General features: G+C 37.9%; 2 protein-coding genes across 2 annotated transcripts in view; one reads left to right on the top strand and one right to left on the bottom strand.

Moving 5' to 3' along the window:
* LOC131753537 (RING finger protein 228-like) overlaps nucleotides 1-1,184 on the bottom strand; it is a 58,550-nt gene extending 57,366 nt beyond the window's left edge. The window contains exon 1 of the mRNA XM_067028511.1: nucleotides 488-1,184. Within this exon, the coding sequence (XP_066884612.1) occupies nucleotides 488-1,009 (522 nt within the window). The 5' untranslated portion in view covers nucleotides 1,010-1,184. The remainder of the gene's footprint in view (nucleotides 1-487) is intronic.
* On the top strand, nucleotides 538-10,506 carry C3H14orf28 (chromosome 3 C14orf28 homolog). Its single transcript, XM_059058967.2, has 5 exons — nucleotides 538-931; nucleotides 3,429-3,953; nucleotides 6,094-6,183; nucleotides 7,389-7,523; nucleotides 8,354-10,506. Exons 2-5 carry the CDS (start codon nucleotides 3,430-3,432, stop codon nucleotides 8,535-8,537), a joined length of 933 nt encoding a protein of 310 aa, XP_058914950.1. The 5' UTR covers nucleotides 538-931; nucleotide 3,429; the 3' UTR covers nucleotides 8,538-10,506.
* The last annotated feature ends 10,734 nt before the right edge of the window (nucleotides 10,507-21,240 follow it).

Genomic DNA, 21,240 nt, shown 5'->3' with positions numbered 1-21,240 from the left:
TGTGTCCACAGACTGTAGCATTAAGAGGCTCTAGCTTCAATTTACAGCTGTCAAAATGTGTGGGACTTTATCACCTCCAAAACTCAATTTTTTCATCTCTATAATGGGGCCAAAGCCATCTGATTTATTTAATTGTTATTAACTTCCATTATAAATTACAGCAGACTGGCCAATTATTAACTTGAACACTAAAAATAGCATTTAACCCACTAACTCAACTTTTTATTAAATATATACTTAAATCAAATGCTTGAATAATTATAACTTACGGAGAAAACAAAGCTTTCCTCTTCTGGGTTAAGAATTTGAAAAGGCGAGACGTAGAAGCAAACCAAAATCAAGTCCTAAAACGATACAAGCCTCAAGAAGCCAAGCGGGCTTGCCAACAAAGTTCCGCCTCCGTGCAAACTCTGCCCACTTCCGGCTGCCCCACCCACTTTCTAACACTGGAACACCGCCCTTCTCTGCGAGGTCCCGCCCCATGCACCTGATCCTGGTTCCCATTGGGCGAATACAAAAGCTGTATATACACCCAACACACGCACTTTTGGCCCGGGCGTCTTCGCGCCTGCGCAGCAGCACCGTCAGGCTGCTGGGCACTGGGACTGGGCACTGGGGACTGGGGACTGGGGGCTGGGGGGAGGGGGGCGGAGGTCGGGCCGAATCTTCCTCCGTAATAAGAAGCTACGCGTCCCGCGGTCCTGGCTCCGTGGGTCCGGTCGAATCGGGCCTGGGCGCTGGAGCTGCTGTGGCTGCCACCGCGGCGAGTGCGATGGAGGCTGTGCCGGGGCCCAGCGCTCACGCCGGGGGAGGCCGAGACTGCCGGAGGTTCTAGTAGATGAGGCGGCGGCGGCGGCGGAACGGGCTCTCCATGAGCAAGCGGCGGCGGCGACGGGTGCGGGAGCACCGGCGGTTTTCGGTCCCCGGGGAGGTACGAAAAGTCGGCTTCCTGGTGGACGGAGACTGGCCGGTGTGAGAACGCCTTCTGCGGCCCGGCCCTCCCGCCCATTACCCGCAGTCCCAGGAGCTCAACGGGCGGGCAGGGGACGCCCAGTCCTTTCACCGGCTCCAGATTCGGGGACCCGCCCGCCGTGCGCGGCCAGCCCTCAGTGCCAGGCCTTCCCCGGTGCTGCGGGCCCGGGGCGGGGTGGGCGTGGCCGGAGTGCGGGGGGCGGAGGTGAGCGCCCACCGCGCGCCCAGCCAGTCCGTGCGCCCAGCCCAGAGCTGCTTCGAGCGGGAGCGCAGGGCCGTTTTCCAGATTAGTTGGGGGCGCTGACTCGGGAGGGTACCCTTGGGACCCCCGAGCTGTTAGGGCGTCCGGCACTCAATGCCTTGGGCAAATGTTCTGGTCCTCACGACCTGCGTGGAGTACAGATTGTCACCCTTGGAAACGACTGCACAAGAAATGTGTCATTTTGCCAAGGAAATAGAAGTACAGGGAGTTTTCCAGATTTATTCAAACTGGAGGGTCTGTTGAGGCAGGGGGAAAAAGCCAGCAGAATACCTTCTCCAGGGCTTCTAAACGATGTTTTTGACGGTGTGGCCAAAGCTTAAGACAATTTTAAGTAAAGCTCTTTGCAGCCATTTTTCCATCTCTTTTAGCCCCCTTTTTTTGAGGGGGGTAATTTACTTTGTAACAAATCACCACGGTACTGCAGAAGCTACACTGTCTTATAATTCTTTCCATCCTCTCTTACCTCCTTTTTTTTTCCCTCAGAAAAAAGCTAAAGAAATTAGTTTCATTTTATGTATGTGTATATATTTTTTAATATATATATAATTGTAGTTTAATTCTCTTAGAGTGTAACTTGCTTTACAGAGCTATAGTTACTCATTTGGTCATGTCTAAAAGATAATTTGGCAAAAAATACTACAGAAATTTACAGTTCCTTTCCAGTGCAACATTTAGGAATCTGAACTCGGGCTCTTAATCATATGACCTTGCTACAGAGTTCTTTAAAATGCAACAGAAATCAGTCAAACCATGAAGAAAGTTATTTTCATTTTTAAAGTATTTAAATGCCTTGTGATTTTTTTAAAATATGCTCTGAAACATTTCTTCTTCATTTAGAAGAAACTGAGTTTGTGTTTCATAGGCTCTAAATTTTCCACTCCCTCTTATTCCTAAGTGGTTAACTAGAGCCCACATGTTAGCAACTATATATAAACATCTACACTTCAGGCTAAATATAGTGTTGAATATTTTAGAGTCCACAGTATCTTGCCTAAGTCAAAAATACTCTGTGTGTGTGGTAAAACTGAATTTTTAGTCTGGTAGTGTCACAAAATCGGTTTGAACTTAATTTTTCACACAAAACACATAGGTCTGCAACACTGAGTGTTGGATTCCTATTGTGCTTGGGAGGATGTGGCATTTGAAAAGACAAGTAAGACACGGACCTCAGTCACTAATTTCTCTGTTCCTATTCGTCAGATGCTTCCCGTTTTCATGAAAACGGAAGGATGAAACATATTGGAAAACCCTGTGATGTTTTTAGTTTAGACATGTGTTTGTCCCAAATAAATTAAAGCAGTTTTTTTCAATTCAGTTTCATTAGGACCTCATTCTTTAATTTTTTTCAATTTTGCTTTATATAACATACATATGACACCAACATGTTTATTAGAATACTGTCAATGACGTTAAAACCAAGTGCTTAGCTATCCTCAAGGTTGGGGGAAAGATAGGTACCAGTTTAAATAGGGAGGACACCTCAGTTCATTCCCAAAACATGCAGAGAGGAATCAAGATAATTATCAAGTTCTGAATCAGCTCTTCCCAGCATGACCACTGTAGTTAAAACTATAGGATATCTAGCATGGTCCTAAATTTCAAGTAAAAATCCCAAAGTGCATAGAAATTATTTTTGTTTTAGCTGTGCTACTATTCAATTAAGTTCTCACAATTACTCTTCATATGTTGTCTTTCAAAGCCAGTTGGTCATTATTCTGTAGCCCAACAAAGAATTCCATTATCAATTTCATAAGTGGAATCACACATATTATCAAGAAAATGAAGTACAGCTTATGTTTTGAGGGGAGGAAGAGGTTTACATTAGGAATACACCCAACCAAATTTAGACTGTATCTTTAAATAGTTTTATTTTTATTTAGGATTTTTTTATTACAGAGTTTTCCTCTATGACTGATAAAATCTGCAATATAATTAATATAAAGGCCTATCAAATGACCATTCCGTACCTCAAGAAAAGGTTGCAGCTTCTTAAATGGTCTTTCCAGAGACCATGCAGTTTGCCAAAAAATGGCTCATAGCTTGAGTTGTTTTAAATTTTTTTGTTACATTGGGGGTCCATCTAACCAAATTTAATTTGAATCTTTAGATACCTTTATTTTCATTTAAACATATCTCATGCATTTAAAATATAAAGTCAAATTTACGAGTACTATCTTAAACTTTTACAATGCAGGATGAAGACACTGTTTGAAGAGATCAAAGCATCAATTAAAAATAACTATAACCAAGATCGCTCATTCTGGAGGCCTGTTCTTCCTTGGGGAGGTGTTTTTACCATCAAAGCTGGCCGCAAAGCAGTATCCTGTACACCACTCTATGTTGAAATAAGACTGAAAAATACCTGCACCATAGATGGATTCTTGATGTTATTGTATGTTATTCTTAATGAAAATGAAAATTTCCCCAGGGAACTCTCTCTTCATTTAGGTAGAGAGTTTATAGACTGTTTTCTTTATTTAATGGACACCTACAGTTTTACAACTGTGAAGCTACTTTGGATTTGGGACAAAATGGAAAAACAGCAATACAAATCTGAAGTTCATAAAGCTTCATTAATAATTGATTTGTTTGGGAATGAGCATGATAATTTTACAAAAAATCTTGAAAATCTCATGTCGACCATACAGGAGAGTTACTGTTCCAACTGGCGATGCCCAACTCGAGTGCAGGAAGATCAGCAGCGCACAATTAATATAAAGTAAGTTGCTCTAAAGTCTGTTTTGTCACTTTTAGCAAAAATAGTATACTTATTTATAATGAATGATATATAGAGAGAGATAGGGAGGTAGGTAGATAGATATAGTCAAAGTACTTCTTAAAGTACAGACCTGTGTAACAACTTACACATAAAGCAACCACGCAAATGCAAGACTTTATTAGATCCCATGACAAAAATGTAACTTCTATTACATCCAAACATCTCAGAATTTACTTTACAAAACCAATTGATAACTATTTCACTTGCAAAGTAATGAACTATTCAGTATGCAAAATGTTTTCCTCTTGCTCAGAATTTACTAATATGACTGTGAAGATAACTAATTCCTTGTGTCACAAATTTAACCTCTTAAACAACACTTAATACTATATTGGGATGTTTCACTCTGAATGGATCTCTGTGAGGTAGACTAGTTCTACATGAACAGAAAGATTGAAAGTACTCCATGTCATGGCCAGGGCATAATTAGAGACAGGAACCCCAAACTTGGAATGTTAATACCTGAAGAGGACCTGGATGTGAGGAATTTTTCATTGGCTAGGAAAGGTTCTGATAGCTTGCTGAGTATTTTTGACTTTCGGAGAGAAGAAACACCTCCAAGCTGGTAAATGACAGGGAGGAAGGCCAAACTGGCAAGCCCTAGTGGAGTATTGGGAAACATTAATGCCCCCAGGGGACATGCATGAGCAAGAAAAGGGATAATTGCCAGTGGAAAAAAAAAAAAAAAGGACAAAAACAGACCCAAACACATTGCTGTCAGAAAGCATACTTGGCCCTGTGGTCCAGAAAAACAGAACCAAACACATTGTTGTCAGAGAGCCTACTTGGCCCTGTGGTCCAGAAAAACAGAACCAAACACATTGTTGTCAGAAAGCCTACTTGGCCCTGTGGTCCAGAAAAACAGCCTAATAGATTTGCTCCCTTTTGGGAATGTATGTCACATACCTGAACTTATTAAATTCATATTTTCTGTATAGCATATTTAGTTTAATACTATATTATAACATCATGCTACTTAGGGAAAGCTGAAGATACGTTATTATTTTTAGGGTCTACCAATTAATGTCTCTGTTGTTCTGAAATACACTTTGTCCATTTTCCTGTATTGCTGATATGATGATGTTGGTTTTGAAATCTCCATCAGGGGAAAAATTTGTTACTCTAAATCATAATGGACTAAAAAAAGTGTTTCAGAAATTTGCCTTGTTTTTAAAAAACTAGTATCTTTTTATATGTATATCTTTTGAAACTATAATGAAATATTTATAATCCTATATTAATACTAGTATTTTATGCTTCTCAATAAAATATTTTTCATTATACTCTATATAACTTTTTAAGTCTTTTGCCTGTTTTGTTTTTTTTTAATTAATTAATTTATTTTTATATTTATTTTTGGCTGTGTTGGGTCTTCGTTTCTGTGCGAGGGCTTTCTCTAGTTGCGGCAAGCGGGGGCCACTCTTCATCGCGGTGCGCGGGCGTCTCACTGTCGCGTCCTCTCTTGTTGCGGAGCACAGGCTCCAGACGCGCAGGCTCAGTACTTGTGGCTCAAGGGCCTAGTTGCTCCGCGGCATGTGGGATCTTCCCAGACCAGGGCTCGAACCTGTGTCCCTGCATTGGCAGGAAGATTCTCAACCACTGCGCCACTAGAGAAGCCCCCTTTTGCCTGTTTTTTAATCCTATGTTTAAAACAACCTCTGAAGTGTGTAGGAAAAAAATTTTTTTTAACAAATCAGGAAACTGAGGCCAACAATGGCTGTAACTTGCATTGAGTCAGGTAACTAAGCAGCTACTCTCCTAATTCTGGGTCCTGCTTTCTTCCGTCAAGACCAGAATCCACTCTATTGAATCCTCTCAGAAATATTTAAAGTAACAACTGCATGTTTCAGGATCAGTTTACAGAAAGATTTAATGTTTCTTGAAAGCTTCATGCATTAATGTTTATTAAGTTCAACTGGTTTCTATACTGTCTATAAGAAATACAAAGATGAATAACAGAGGTTATACTTTGATATGTGGTTTGCTAATAATGAATGACCTGTAAAATTTGTTATCCTAATAATGTATTTACATGTAAAATATTGAAGCAGTTCTTACATGCATTTTGCAATTGTTGTAGTCCTCCCCAAGAAATTCCACATGGAAACTTGATACGACTGGCTGTGGATGAGTTATTCTGTTCCAGGATTGAACTGTGTGAAGAGTGTGGGTGAGTGTATGATAGACATTTAAGATGAAAGTATTTGTATGTTTTTTATAAAGAAACCTGGACTGGTATGTTCTTTGATGTTAATATTTTATGAAATAGCAACTCATAAGTATTTAGAAAGCCTAATAGTTTTGGAATCTTAACACCTTCTAGTTTACTATGCCATTTTATGCTGTGTTGTCATTATCAATATCACTATATAGAATGTAATACTACAGTTACTTCCTGAATACAAAGCAAATGCCTTTTCTTTTTCTCCCCACTGCTGAGTAGGTACAATAAAACCTTGGTTAACCGGAACCCAGCTAATCGGGACCCTCAATTAACTGGATTTTTTTCTGCACTCCTCATTTAGGAGAAAGAGGTAAATGACAACCAAAAAGTTCAATGTGGTTAAAAAAAAAAAGAAAAGAAAAGAAAAAGGAAATCCAAAGGGCCAGAACATATTCATACCAGTCTCAACAATTTTTATATCTACAGTATTGTGCAATGAGAACTAATATTTAGAAGAGTGATCCTACACCTAATTAATCACAAAAGAAGGAAAGAATAAAATACCTTCAGTTAATTGTACTTAAGTCCAGAAAGTGAACTAGTGTATTTTTGCAACAAATACTGAAACAAAATGGTTTTCTGGTAACTTAGTTCAGTCAGTGTTTTTTAACCAAAATACTGTGCCCTGAGCATTCCGGTTAATCGAGATTTTACTGTATAATTGTGTTTGTTTTATTCTGATCCATATGCTTAATACCTGATACTACTAAGAAAACAGAATTTGCTTCATCCTAATGGCAAAAGGAAGCAATTAGGGAATTTCATCCAGTCTAAAGAAGACTGTAAGAGTCATCTTATTCCCCTCTCTGCCATTATTCCCATTTGAAACCAGCCTAGAGAAAGAAAAATGTATTTACAAATAAAAACTTTTCTATCAGTCTAAAAGATACATGTTTTTATAAGCTTAGATAAACATAGCTAGCCTTTCCTGGAGTTTTTAAAGTATCATTTCCTATATAGAGAATCTCAAAGTTTATTAACTCTGGGAATTAGGCATATAAGGTATTAATATAGCCATACTGTTGATATATACCCATACCTAAAATAAATAATTATGCTTGTTATGAAATTATGCAATAAAGGCAACCCAGAGTGTTAAAAGGCAGCTTTGTGCCAAGTGTAGTAAAGTTCATGCCTATTTTCAATTTTAGGTGTGGTGGCTTAAGGGAATTTTCCCAACGAGCGTTCTGCCATGGGGCACCCCCTTTTGTTGTCTTAAATATGCAGCATTGGAAATCTGAAGATCTGGCATATGTACCCTATTACTTGGATTTATCTGATCACAAGTATGTGTTTTTTTGTTTGTTTTATAAAACTAGTAAAAAATAAATTTATTTCTATATTTTTCTGCTATTCTATCATGATTTTGAGTAGCCCTTAAGAGAAATACGTATCATTGGAAAAGTCATAGCTGTCTCTAAATTTATTTATCCTGGATAAGGTCAGAATCTACTGCAGGGGGTCATTGCTGGCAGTGTGCATAGTGGTTAGGTGCTTAGACTATGGAATAGCCCTACCTTATAAGCTATGTGACCATGAGCCAGTAACAACCAGTTTACACATCAGTTTTCTTATCTATTGAAGAGAGATAACAGTATCTATCCGGTGCCATTATTGTGAGGATTTAATAAGATAGCACATGTGAAGTGTTTAGTACCTGAGACATAGTAAATAGTCAGTAAATTCTGGTTGGCTATTACTTGTATTTCAAGTCAAAGTAGTGTGTAGTATGAGGTCATCATTTAAACATAAAATGTTACTGTCATCATAAGATTAAGATATCTGCATACAAATTAGGATATACAGTATTGTTTTAACTTTTTGCCTTAAAATTTTTCTTGTGTGTGTTTTCTCTTATATAACAGAACCATGCAGATTATGGGTTAATCTGTTAAAATATGCTTTTAAAAATTCTTAAATTATATCAATTTTTTAAGTTCTTAAACATCTTTCTCCAAATTACCAATTATAATACATGATTTTTACAGATGGATATCTTTTACAGAGAATAGAATGCAAATAATCTCAGTTTTTTATTAGTTAAGAATTTAGGGAATGTTTTTCTCAAGAACAAAGTATTGTGATTTTCTGCTACACTTTGTCATTTAATTTGCAGGTATTTGTTGGAAGGTGCCACACTGTTTAATAAAGAGGAACATCATTATTCTGCAGCTTTTCAAATTGATGGACATTGGATGCACTATGATGGCCTCAGAAATGTGAATTTAATTTTGTTAAATAAACCCCCAGAGTTTCTCCTCTTGTCATCATTAGTTTATATTCGAGCAACAGAGAAATAAATATAGACTGATGCTAAATTAAATTGTTTTCCCTCCTGCCCATGCTCCCCCAGATGAAGGGCTTTTATTTTGTATATACTTGGTATCCAAGGAAATAGTTCAGCTATATTAGTTTCAGAGGTGTATTATCTAGTGTTTAGCCCCAGGTATATAGAGAATCTATGCAAAAATGTTTGTATTTCTTTTTTCTATATCCCAGGTTATTTTTATACAAGCATATTTTATGTTGAAATAAAATATATCTTGTAGCCTTTGTATATGTACCTCAAAGGTTTTTTACAGTTCTGTCTTTGAACCCGAGAAAATACTTCATCATTTGAATTCTCAGCTTTTCTTTTTGGATATCCAAATAAAACCTGGGTATAAGTCAATTTTCAGTTTATATAAATTTAACAGTTCAAAATGTATCTGACTGTGTTTATTTGCCCTACCTCACTATAATCCAAAGTGCACTACTGGATCTAGTATGGATTTGAATGTACAACTTATAGATGGCTTAGTCTGTTTTACCTGTTGATTTGCCTAATGTTCCTGCAACAGTTTTTTAAAATACTTTTGGAGAATGTTTTTCTGGACTTCAGTTATTTCTTTGTAATGGTAAATTACTTTAACCACTTGTTAAAGTATTAAAAACCTACCAGTGGATTTTAACTGTTAACTAAGCTCCCAAACTTAAAGTTATTGTTACAGATAAATTATATAACTAATCTAAATGTTTAAATTAAATGTAATAGGAATTCTCTAGTAAAAGTTTATTTTGCAGATAAGACAGTTATAAAAAAAAATGTTAGGCAAACTATATGTTTACTAATGTTGGATGAATAATGGAAATGTACTTTAAATATGGACTTAAGAGAAAATGGGTGCCTAGGAATACAGTTGACCCTTGAACAACTCAAGGGCTGGGGCCCTGACCCCCCACACAGTCAAAAATCCCCATGTAACTTTACAGTCATCCCTCCATATCTGTGGTTCCACATCCTTGGATTCAAACAACCTCGGATCATGTAGTACTGTAGTACGTATTTATTGAAAAAAATACATGTATAAATGGACCCACACAGTTCAAACCCCTGTTGTTCAAAGGTCAACTGTATTTCTCTTCCTAGTAAGTCATATTGGCACAGAGGAAAAAATACGTAAATTTTGGGGATAACATCTGTGTGCTCCCTTATAAGTAGTAAATTGATAGCATGAGGCTTTCTTTGATTTGTAATATAAATCACCAGAAGTTTATACTTATCAGAATATTATATTTCTTTTCAAAGACCCTAAGATCTCTTTTCCTTTTGCAATTTAAAGGAAAAAAATAAGTAATGTTCTCAAGGGAAAATACTTTTTGAAATCTATCATCATTTATTTTAGTGTTTTCAATAAATAGTCCATCCTAGGTTTGGGGATGAGATTGAGCGCAATATATTTGGAGATTTCTACACAGCAACACAGTTCACTGCCATATACCAAATTGCTAAGGTTTAATTCAATAAATTAAGTCTTACATTGCATTGGTGCCATTTTGAGATAACTTACTGAAGAATGAATAAATGTGAGTGCAACGTTGATGAGGTTTATTTTGTGTAAAAAAGGAACATTCATAGTATTTGCTCAAAATAGTGATGTATTTTATTAAAAAAATTCACCCCAGAGTTTATTTAAATTGTTCCCACATGTATTTAAATAGGATTTGATTTATAGTAAACTTTTCTGGGGACACCTTACTGCATGAATCAACTGCATGAATCAAAGTATACAAAAACACTAATATTAGCATATACATAAATGGTATCATTAACAGAATTATTCCTGATGCAGATTTATTCTTTTATGAATTGCACTTTATTTGGAATAATACTAGTTTGTCACGAAACAATGACTTACCTACCTCACAGGGTTGTTGTGAGGATTAAAGTGTTTGTTAATATCTTGACTACCTTGAACATGCTAATAAAAAATATTTTTTCTACCTCTATCATGTACAGGCAAGTCTCCTAGATTCTCTATTATTAATGACATTTTCAGATCTTTTTAAAAATTACTTAAGCAGTAGCTCATATCAGTAATGGAATTAATGTGTAATGAAATTTAAGTATGCCTTCTGGACCCCAGATGGTTAGGATTTAAGGATAATAGGTATTTTGCTGTTACGGTGGTAATTGAAGAAATTATTCCCTGCTGACCAAATAGGGAGTAGAAAAGCGATGAAAAAATATGAAGTAAACAAGATTATCACAAAATGTGAAGGTGAGGGTATGGGAAATTTTTTATAACCTTAAACAGAGAAATCGGAATGCTGGGGGTGGTGATGGGCAAAAGATACGAGGGAATAATCAGAATATGTTTTAAATCAAAGTGCCACAAATCACAACTATACCTGTGGGAAGAGCAGAAATGATTTTAAAACCCTCACCTCAATCAAAGGGAGATAAGGAACAAATAAAGCAAATTTAAGGGGAAATCTCCAACATTTAAGAAGTCTCCAACCTCCCTTCAGCCAAAGAAGCTTTACCCGCCCCCCACCCAAAACTTAACAAATAATCTTAGATTTATCCTTCAAAGTAGCTTTTCATTATTAGGGTTGACTTTAACATCTGAGGCATTGTCACTGGATCAGATCCAGTCAAAGAGAAAGAGGAACAAAGATCACCACCACGGGCATGCTTGCTAGGGTGAATCCTAGGTTCTATTTCATTCTTAAGAGTATGAGCAAACAACTAAGCTGTATAAGCAGATGACTACTGTGACACATAAAAAGCTACGTATTGAGCATATATCAACAGTTTAGTTTTATAATTAAATGAATTAATAACATTTAATTATTTGACAATAATTGTAATGCACTATACCTAAGCAGGAAAGGTAAACAGTTCATGTAAAAATGACTGCAATTACTACTACTAAACTCCAGCCTAAGCAAACATTTATATTCTTCTCACCTTCCTTTGTTAATATCAAAAGTTAAGATCACATAGCTTTTGAGGTTCATTTTAACCACTTGATGCCTTACTAACAAACAGGGTTCCTACCCACCCAACTGGCCCAGGGTTCACTGGTCAACTGGACAGCCTTTAACTTCAAATTTAATTTGATCTCAGGAAAAACAACCTTTTACTTTATTTCTGGGAAGTTGAGGAAGTTGGTGGGGAGGCCTCTGTAGCTAGAAGATTTCTTTATATGCTGATATCTACCTGAAGATATAAAATTATTTACCCTCAAAGAGCAATCAGTTCCACAGTCCATCCATTGTTTTCTCAATGAGGCCTATAAGGTATCAAAAGGAGTACCACTGAAAATGAAAAAGTGAGCTTCTCTGGTAAGGCCCTCAAAAATGATGTGGTATGGAACAAGGGATTGAGGAGCCGATGAGCTGTGCAGACAGCAGTGTGGTAAAATTAGAAACCTGCTGTTTGTATGCTTAGCTATATTTTTATTACTTGCTTGTTTTCTCTTTGAATTTTGTAAAGTCTAATTTTTCAGATGATTATAAAAATAATACATAAATCAGTAAGAAAGCAATAAACCCCAAAAAACTGTAAAGAAGAAAATGATCATCCATGATTTCTCCACCCAATGATAATCATTGATTCACACTGGTAAAGACTTTTTTAAAAGTCCAGCATGGCTCCACAGTACTGAAGAAAACCAAGAACCAAGGAGTTCGGGCTTTGAAGAAAGAAGTATATACTCCTGGGGACCAGCATAGCGGTGATAGAAGTAATCAGCTTGACAAAATATGTACAGGAAAGTAAGACTCTGAAGAAAACTGCAGTGGCCACCTGTTCAGACATTTCTTTCTACCTGGACACTTGCCTTCAGATGCTTTTATTTTCTCAAATCTTCAAGAACTCATTATTCTATTTTATGAAAGATGTCATTCCTTTACGTTCCTCTACCTACATTTCAAAACTAGTATCCCAGGTGCCAGAGTTGGGAAGCAAGAAGACTCTGATGGTATAGACTGTCCCCAGACAGATACAACCAAATAGATTTTCTATAATTCCCTGTTAATCTAACAGAGAGTGTAACAAAGAAAAACCAAAGTACACCGAGCATAATTAGCTTGCTTTAAGAGTAGAGTAGGAAAAAGTTGTCTGAGAGAGTTTGTGAAGAGGGGGGAAACCAGCATGATAAATAGTTCTGCATACCCAACATAAGGGAAGGAAGGAAAGGAGAAGAGGAGTGAAGGCAGGAAACACAGGAGAGTTGATTTGTGCTCAGGTCAAGAAGACACCAGGTTAAAGCTTAAATGAAATGGTTAGCTGGTTAGGGAAATCTTTGCCCAAGCAGGCTAAGCTTGATTTGAGGGCTGGAACAAGTTAATAGCAGACGTTCTTTCTCTGCAGCATCCATTTAATACATAATATCCACTACTTGCTAATAGAATTAGAAATGATTTCTGCCCTGGAGGTATGCACATGTCTAAAAAGGGGGAACAGTGAGTCAATCAATGATGACTGTCCAGAGGGAAGTACTATGGCAGGGTGAGCACCTCAGGCTCTGAGTACAGAGGAGGGACAGTTCTACAGACAACTGCTGTGAGGTCTTTGAAACAGTCCTTTCCCAGTTGCTACCTAGCATCCCTGGAGGAGGTTTTGGAGGAAAGAGACTACAGATTGTTCAACTTGTGATTTCAAAGGCAATTGTAAGGTCCCATTGAAACCGCACAACTCAGATTGGGACTTGAACCACTGCATTTTAACTGAGATCACACACCAGGTCTCAGGACTTAATGAAGCTCAAGTTTTTTATGTTTTGTCACAAAAAGAATTCGGTAAGAGACAAAGTGATAGGTAAGAAGTGGATTTATTTAGAGAGATACACATTCCATAGAATGTGGTCCATGTCAAAAGGCAAGAACAGACTTGGGAGAAACACACTCCACAGACAGAGTGTGGGCCATCTCAGAAGGCAAGAGACCCCCAAATATGGGGTGGTTAGTTTTTATCAGCTGGATGATTTCACAGGCTAATGAGTGGGAGGATTATTCCAACTATTTTAGAGAAAAGGTGGAGATTTCCAGGAATTGGGCCACCATCCACTTTTTGGCCTTTTATGGTTGGTCTCAGAACGGTCATGGCACCTGTGGGTGTGTCATTTAGCATGCTAATGCATTACAATGAATGTATAATGAGGCTCAAGTTCTACTGGAAGCTGAATCTTCTGCTATCTTGGATCTAGTTGGTTCCAACCAGTTTTTGTTGTGTCCTCAATGGCTATGTCATTCTTTTAAAGGTTGTGCCCTGTCCCCTTTCCATCTGTTTCATTATTGCCTCTGCGTCTAACCTCAAAGCCTAACCATTTTTAATTTCCATTAGAAAGCTATAAATCCTAAAATTAAAGATAAAACAAATTTCAAACCCCATCAAATTTTAAAAGAAATTTATTGTAGCTGAAGTTTTCCACAAAGAATTAATATCAAACATTTTCTAATTCTCATTGGAGGGCAGATAACTTGAGAAAAAAATGAGCCAGACATTGGGACCAGTCTTCTTTAAATACTCTTGGACTTGTGGAGGGCCAGGATTGGTGATTCCAAACTCTTGCCATTTTCTACATGAACACTAGGTGGCAGAAGCTCCCCAGTATAGAATGTAAAGGACGGAGCAGACCCATTCCTCAACTTTCTGGCCTTTAAAATTTGGGCAAGGCAAGCACAATTTTCCCTCAGTTCTATGACACTATAAGCACTCATAGCTTGGGGATAACACACAATGGTGTTGTCTTTGGTGAGGCTGACTATGCTCTCTGCCAACAACAACCCAGCTCAAATTATACCTGTAAATTGACTTTTGGGATTTCTTCATCACTTCCACAACCCTCATGTTTCTGGCCTCCTCTCTGCTTTCTTCAGCTCTTCTTTGAAAAGGGTTAGGAATTCCTGTCCCTAGAGAGTTTATGGAAATGCCAGAAGACTTAATTCAGGATTGACATTTTTCACCTAGGAAAAAAATAATGGAATTTCAGACTTTTGAGGTGAATCGTGTTACGTGATCACATGACCACTGGATTCTCTTTATTACCATCAGTTCTCGACTACTGATTTTCTGATTTGCCTGGGTCCAAATTTATACTCTGTCATTAGTTGTGTGGCTTTGGTCCTATTACTTAACTCTTCTGTTCCCAGTTTGCTGACTGTAAAATGGAGATAATAGAATATATCTCATAAGGTTGTGGTGAAGATTTGATGAATTATTATTATAGCACTTAGTGCCCAGCACACAGTAAACACCATGAAAGTGTTTGCTACAGTTATTTTTGTTTTTGTTTTTGTTTTTTGTTTTGGCTGTGTTGGGTCTTCGTTGCTGCACGCGGGCTTTCTCTAGTTGCTGCGAGCAAGGGCTACTCTTCTTTGCGATGTATGGGCTTCTCATTGCGGTGGCTTCTCTTGTTGCGGAGTATGGTCTCTAGGCACGTGGACTTCAGTAGTTGTGGCTCGCGGGCTCTAGAGCATAGGCTCTAGAGAGCACGGGCTTAGTTGCTCTGTGGCATGTGGGATCTTTCCAGACCAGGGCTGGAACCCGTGTCCCCTGAATTGGCAGGTGGATTCTTAACCACTGCCCCACCAGGGAAGCCCCACTACAGTTACTGTTGACTCCTCTTTCAATATTCTATGTTTTAAAAATATTTATTGGGCTTCCCTGGTGGCGCAGTGGTTGAGAGTCCGCCTGCCGATGCAGGGGACGCGGGTTCGTGCCCCACGGTCTGGGAAGATCCCACATGCCGCAGAGCGGCTGGGCCCGTGAGCCATGGCCGCTGAGCCTGCGTGTCCGGAGCACAGGAGAGGCCACAACAGTGAGAGGCCCGCGTATCGAAAAAAAAAAAAAAATTTATTTATATGTTTAACTGCACCAGTTCTTAGTTGCAGCATAAGGGATTTTTAAGTTGAGGCATGCGAACTCTTAGTTGCGGCATGCATGTGGGATCTAGTTTCCTGACCAGGGATCAGACTCGGGCCCCCTGCATTGGGAGTGTGGAATCTTAGCCACTGGACCACCAGAGAGGTCCTCAATATTCTATTAAGAAATTAAATTAGTAGATAAGTAGTGCTGATGAAGAATATGAATAAATTCTGTGTGAAGATTTCAAGTTTACACTGAAGTTTTCAGTTCACACTGAAAACCATTGCTGCTATTTCTGTGGCAAACAAGCTCACAGAACAAACTATAATATCAGAAAAGGGAAAAAATGTTAAATTCATGAATTAGTTTGAAAAGCGAAAACAAAGCAAAAGTTAAAATGTTGGAGGAAAGTGAATAGCTTAAATTTTCCTAGATACTAACTAATAATGAAATATCATATCTTGTTCCTGCTCAAAATCGTTTATCCACCAGATACAGTCCAAAATAGTTTATCTGCCATCTGGCTCTAAAACTTTTTGAGACATAGTCCTCTATTCATTGGAAACACCTATTTTATTAGATTCTAGGACCCCTGTTTACTTAAACTCTAACTGTCCTCAGGGCACACACAAGAATATCCTTTCCAATACTTTCTTTCTAATCAGGACAACAAAAGTGATTGGCTCATCCTTATTTAGATCCTGCCTTACTCAATAAGGTTTAAAGCACTTTTCATGTACTCTAAAGATAAGAAGCTTTTCATGTCTTTAATATTTTAATATTAGACATAATTTGAACCAAAAAGAACATGAGACCAAGTATTACCTTTTTTAAAAATGTATAAATTTATTTTATTTATTTATTTTTGGCTGCATTGGGTCTTCATTGCTGCACGCAGGCTTTCTCTAGTTGCAGCTAGCAGGGGCTACTCTTCGATGCCGTGCGCGGGCTTCTCATTGCTGTGGCTTCTCTTGTTGCGGAGCACGGGCTCTAGGCGCATGGGCTTCAGTAGTAGTGGCTCGCGGGCTCTAGAGCGCAGGCTCAGTAGTTGTGCATGGGCTTAGTTGGTCTGCGGCATGTGGGATCTTCCCAGACCAGGGCTCTAACCTGTGTCCCCTGCATTGGCAGGCAGATTCTTAACGACTGCACCACCGGGGAAGCCCCCAAGTGTTACCTGTTAATAGGACCCTTCATAGGTGAACGAATAAAAACAGCCTATAAGGTACTCTTTTCTATTGTTGATAGGAATGGAAAATGGTACGTGTTGGGAGAATTGGGCAATGTTATGGATGGGAGGTTTGTGTTTCTTCGACATTTAAATACTGAAACCATACCCCCTGCCCCCACCCCCACTGCTGCCGTGTTGGTATTAGGTGAGATCTTTGGGAGGTAATCATGATTAGATGAGGTCATGAAGATGGAGCCCTCATTAATGGGATTAGTGTCCTTATAAAAGTCATGAGAGAGCTTACTCCCCCTCTCTACTCTCTTTCATGTGAGGATATGAGAAGTTGTCAGGTTGCAACCCTGAAGAAGCTCTCACCAGAACCTGACCATGCTGGCACCCTGGTCTTGGACTTCCATCCTCCAGAACTGTGAGAAATAAATTTCTGCTCAGTCTGTGGTATTTAGCCTATGGCAGCCTGAATTAAAACAGGCATGATCTAGGAAAATTGCATATCATCTACACTTTAGCCCAGAAATTCCACTTCTAAAAATCTGTGCTCAAAACACAAAATGAAAAACGCACAAGGCTATTCATTGTGGCATTATTTGTAAATGCAAAAGTCTAAAAACAACCCAAATGTCCATCAGCACAAGACTAGATAAAAGTCCTATGGTATATCTACACAGCAAGGTACTATGTAATTGTAAAAAAGATTAAGAATTATCTTAATATATTAACATGACATAATCTCCAGAATATTTTAAGTGGAAAAAAGTGTTTTTATAGTATGCTATTTTTTTGGTAAGGAAATGGGGAAGGATTTTTTCAAAATGAAATAATGGAACAAGCATCTAATAAAAATGATTACCTATAAAATAATAAAACTGAACAGAGTGAAAGAGATGGAAATGCAGACAAAACTTCCGTGAATGCATCTTCTCATATAGTTTCAACTTTGTAGTCAAGTAAATATTCCACATAATTTAAAAATAAAATTAGATTAGAAAGTATAGTTCTAAAAATTAAAACCTCAATTAAAATAGCCTTACTGTACATGAATCAATTATGCTTTACCAAATAAAAATATTACTTCATTTGACTCTAAAACCAGTGTTTTTATTTTTGATCCTTGTGAAATATATTCTAAGGACAAAAAATGTCACAAAGGACTCAACTACATTCATTGGTCTTATTATTTATATCAGTATTGTTATTTTGAAAACATTATATGTTGTAAAACAAATCAAATAGGTAATTAAATTACGTTAATGTTGATAGAAACCAAGATTTTCAAGCTAAGAAAAAAATATTAAAATCCAAGAATTTAAAATAAAGTAAAATTTAAAAGGAGGCATTTCCTGACTCTGCCTATTGAATAGCCTACAAGCAAGTACAACTCAGTAGCAGAAAACACAAGCAAAACATTGGGACCTCTAAATACCATTTAGAGATTCTAGATCTGAGGAAGAAAATGAAAAGGAAAAGCCAAAACACAACAATGCTTGAATTTGATACCCGAACTGTGGTTAATAAGAATGAATGTCCTTGGACTTCCCTGGTGGCGCAGTGGTTGCGAGTCCACCTGCCGATTCAGGGGACGCGGGTTCGTGCCCAGGTCCGGGAAGATCCCACATGCTGTGGAGCGGCTGGGCCCGTGAGCCATGGCCGCTGAGGCCGCACGTCTGGAGCCTGTGCTCCGCAACGGGAGAGGCCACAACAGTGAGAGGCCCGCGTACCGCAAAAAAAAAAAAAAAAAAAAAAAAAAGAATGAATATCCTTATTCTTAGGACATACGTGCTTAAGTATTAAGGGATGAAAAGACAATGTACGCAACCTACTTTCAGATGGCTTGAAAAAAGATGAAAGGATGATAAAACAAGTGTGGCAAAATGTCAAAAACTGGTGTACCATGAAAAAGGTATATAGTAATTTTTTGTATTACTCTTACAACTTCTCTGTTTGTCTTTATTTTAAATTATGTGAAAATAATTATTTAAAAGCAAGGAGGAGGGCTTCCCTGGTGGAGCAGTGGTTGAGAGTCCGCCTGCCGATGCAGGGGAGGCGGGTTCGTGCCCCGGTCCGGGAAGATCCCACATGCCGCGGAGCGGCTGGGCCCGTGAGCCATGGCCGCTGAGCCTGCGCATCCGGAGCCAGTGCTCCGCAACGGGAGAGGCCACAGCAGTGAGAGGCCCGCGTACCGCAAAAAAAAAAAAAAAAAAAAAAAAAAAAAGCAAGGAGGCTTTCAATGGAACTTAATCTTACACACAGGCTTAAGATGTGTTGATTGAAACACATATATTCAAACAAATACATTAAAAAAATATATTTTTTACTTGATCACCTTTGGAGTTTTTTAGGGCACTAATTCATTAAAGATTGAGAAAGGAATGAATCGCACAATTTCCCCGGTCTTTCCTTAATAGACCTTATCTCAAGTACCCAAATAAGTGATGAGGAAATGCTTTCCTTTATAGAATTCCAGCTAATAAATGCAGAAGGAATGGCAGAGTTAGAAAACTACTATTTTACAACTCAGTATGAATGGATCCAGCAGTAGTCACTAATAGCTGCTAAAACCATCTGGTGAGAGTTTGATGGGGAACTTGATAACGAAGGCATCAGGTTGACAACTGAACCCAAACTATGATTAATATTAGCATCACTAAAAGTGGGATAACCACACAATATGCCTCAGATGCAATACAATAGGAGGTATATGCAGCATCAACTATGCTTGCAAAAAAAAAAAAAAAAAAAAAAAAAAAAAAAAAAAAAAACCAAGAAAAAAAAAAACACCTGAATCTAATGAAGACTCTGCAACCATCAGTTAGTTTATAGAACATCTGCAGAATAGGACAGTAAGTCAAACAAAACATACAAAAAGCAATCTGCCAGATCTAGAATTTGGGACAATCTACTAGACGAACAATCACATTTACTAACAAGTAAATGGCATGAAAAGGGGGAGGGCAGTGACTGGTAGAGATTTAAACTGATTTAGGGATGTAACAGTCAAATGAAATGTATAAACCTTATTTAGATCCTGACTCAACCAACTAACAGAAAAAATTTGTGAGACAATAAGGGAAATTTGAATACAGACTAAATAATACAAAAGTATTCAATTTTTAAGTGTGATTATATTGGTGTAGCTTACAGAATGAAAATTTTAAGTGTCCTTACCACTTAAGAGATGCAGCCTCAATTATTTACCAGTCATATTATATTGCATGTTTGGGATTCTCTCTAAAATATTTCAGCCAAAAAAAAAAGGGGGGGGGGTTGAATAGATAAGGAAAAGTAGGATTAACAAAATATGCTTAATTGTTGAAGCTGGGTGATGGGTACATGCAGGTTCCATTTCTACTAAAATGAGGGGAAAAAAAAAAGCCTGAAAGACATCAAAACCCATGTGTACTGTTTTAATACTACCTTGACACAGAACTCAATTTTACTCCTAGCCTTAAGAGTTTGGACTCCTGGAACAGCTTTTTGTATCCCATTATGAGTCTATTGCTGATTCCTACAATCTGCTCATCAGTCTTCCGAACTGAGTTGAAACTTCTACTTCCATTACTGCACTGGCCCCAAACAAGAGAAGCATCTAGTAATTTTAGAAAGAACATGAGAGGCACCAGTAGAGCCCTGCTAGAGTAGCATTATCTCTTCAATTCTCCCTCCCTGAAAAAACAAACCAAAAAAACCCAAAAAGCAACCGAGGTGTCTTTTTCATTCCTCAAGCAGATTGTAAGATAAGGCTTGTTACTCCTCTATACCTTCCATCATGTCTTAAACATATTAAGCTCTTAATAACTGTCTGCTAACAGATATTCTGGGTAATGTAAGAGCTATCTGTGCATGTCTTAGAATTAAAAAACAACTTCAAAAGCATCCAGTCAAGAAATCTAAATCCAATATTTTAATATGCACTCTCAAAACATGTATTAACATATGTCATCTATAATACTTTAAATACTTCAGCATATATGTTAAGTTTCTACTTCAACTCTAGGAGTTGCCCTTATTAAGAATGCAGCTGAGGGATGGTTAGCTGGCATGCTAACCAGGAAACTCATTCTCAAGGCAGCTACAAATATATCTCTTATCCATAATTTGATTGGTATCCAATGTTTTGCATAATTAGTATACTAAATGTCAGGGATATTTATTGGGGAATAGTGGCTTGTAGCCTAACATGATGCCAAAAAGTTGCTCTTACTGGTGAAATTAAAGTTTCAAGACATGTGGACTGTCTACAAATACATTTCCAACCCTTGTATGGACAGGTTATCAGAATCACAACTTCCTTAAAGACAGTACCTAGGTTTACAGCTCTTCCTTTAGGAAGCCTATTGGTTACCTGATGCTGGCCATAAAAATAACAGAAACCTCTAGAATGTTGCCATGTCTGCCTCAAGTAAACTCCTTTTACAAGGCTGGTTCAAGAATCTAAAAAGATAAAAAGCTGGGACTGCAATGAACTTATCAACTGAACTCTTTTGTGCCTGCTTTGTTAATGAATGTTTCTTTAATAAGTGTCTAAATGTGCAGCAGTATTTAGCCTAAGACATGTTTTCATTATAACCTGGTAATCAGGATGTAAAGGAGTGGCTATCCCACATCCAACTCAACTTCTGTGGCCACTATCTACCTAAAAGAACCTAAGAGTTAAGCATGACAAAGTTAGCTTGGGTCAATT

Source organism: Kogia breviceps, chromosome 3 (genome assembly GCF_026419965.1).
Source record: "Kogia breviceps isolate mKogBre1 chromosome 3, mKogBre1 haplotype 1, whole genome shotgun sequence".
NCBI classification, from domain to species: Eukaryota; Metazoa; Chordata; class Mammalia; order Artiodactyla; family Physeteridae; genus Kogia; species Kogia breviceps.
This window is presented reverse-complemented; position numbering and strand designations above follow the sequence as displayed.

What these genes read in the sequence shown, in the direction of transcription:
- C3H14orf28 (XM_059058967.2), top strand. Translation starts at nt 3,430, where the DNA reads ATGAAGACACTGTTTGAAGAGATCAAAGCATCAATTAAAAATAACTAT. An exon ending in CAGCGCACAATTAATATAAA is followed by an intron (nt 3,954 to 6,093) that starts GTAAGTTGCTCT and finishes CAATTGTTGTAG; the next exon opens with TCCTCCCCAAGAAATTCCAC. An exon ending in GAACTGTGTGAAGAGTGTGG is followed by an intron (nt 6,184 to 7,388) that starts GTGAGTGTATGA and finishes TTTCAATTTTAG; the next exon opens with GTGTGGTGGCTTAAGGGAAT.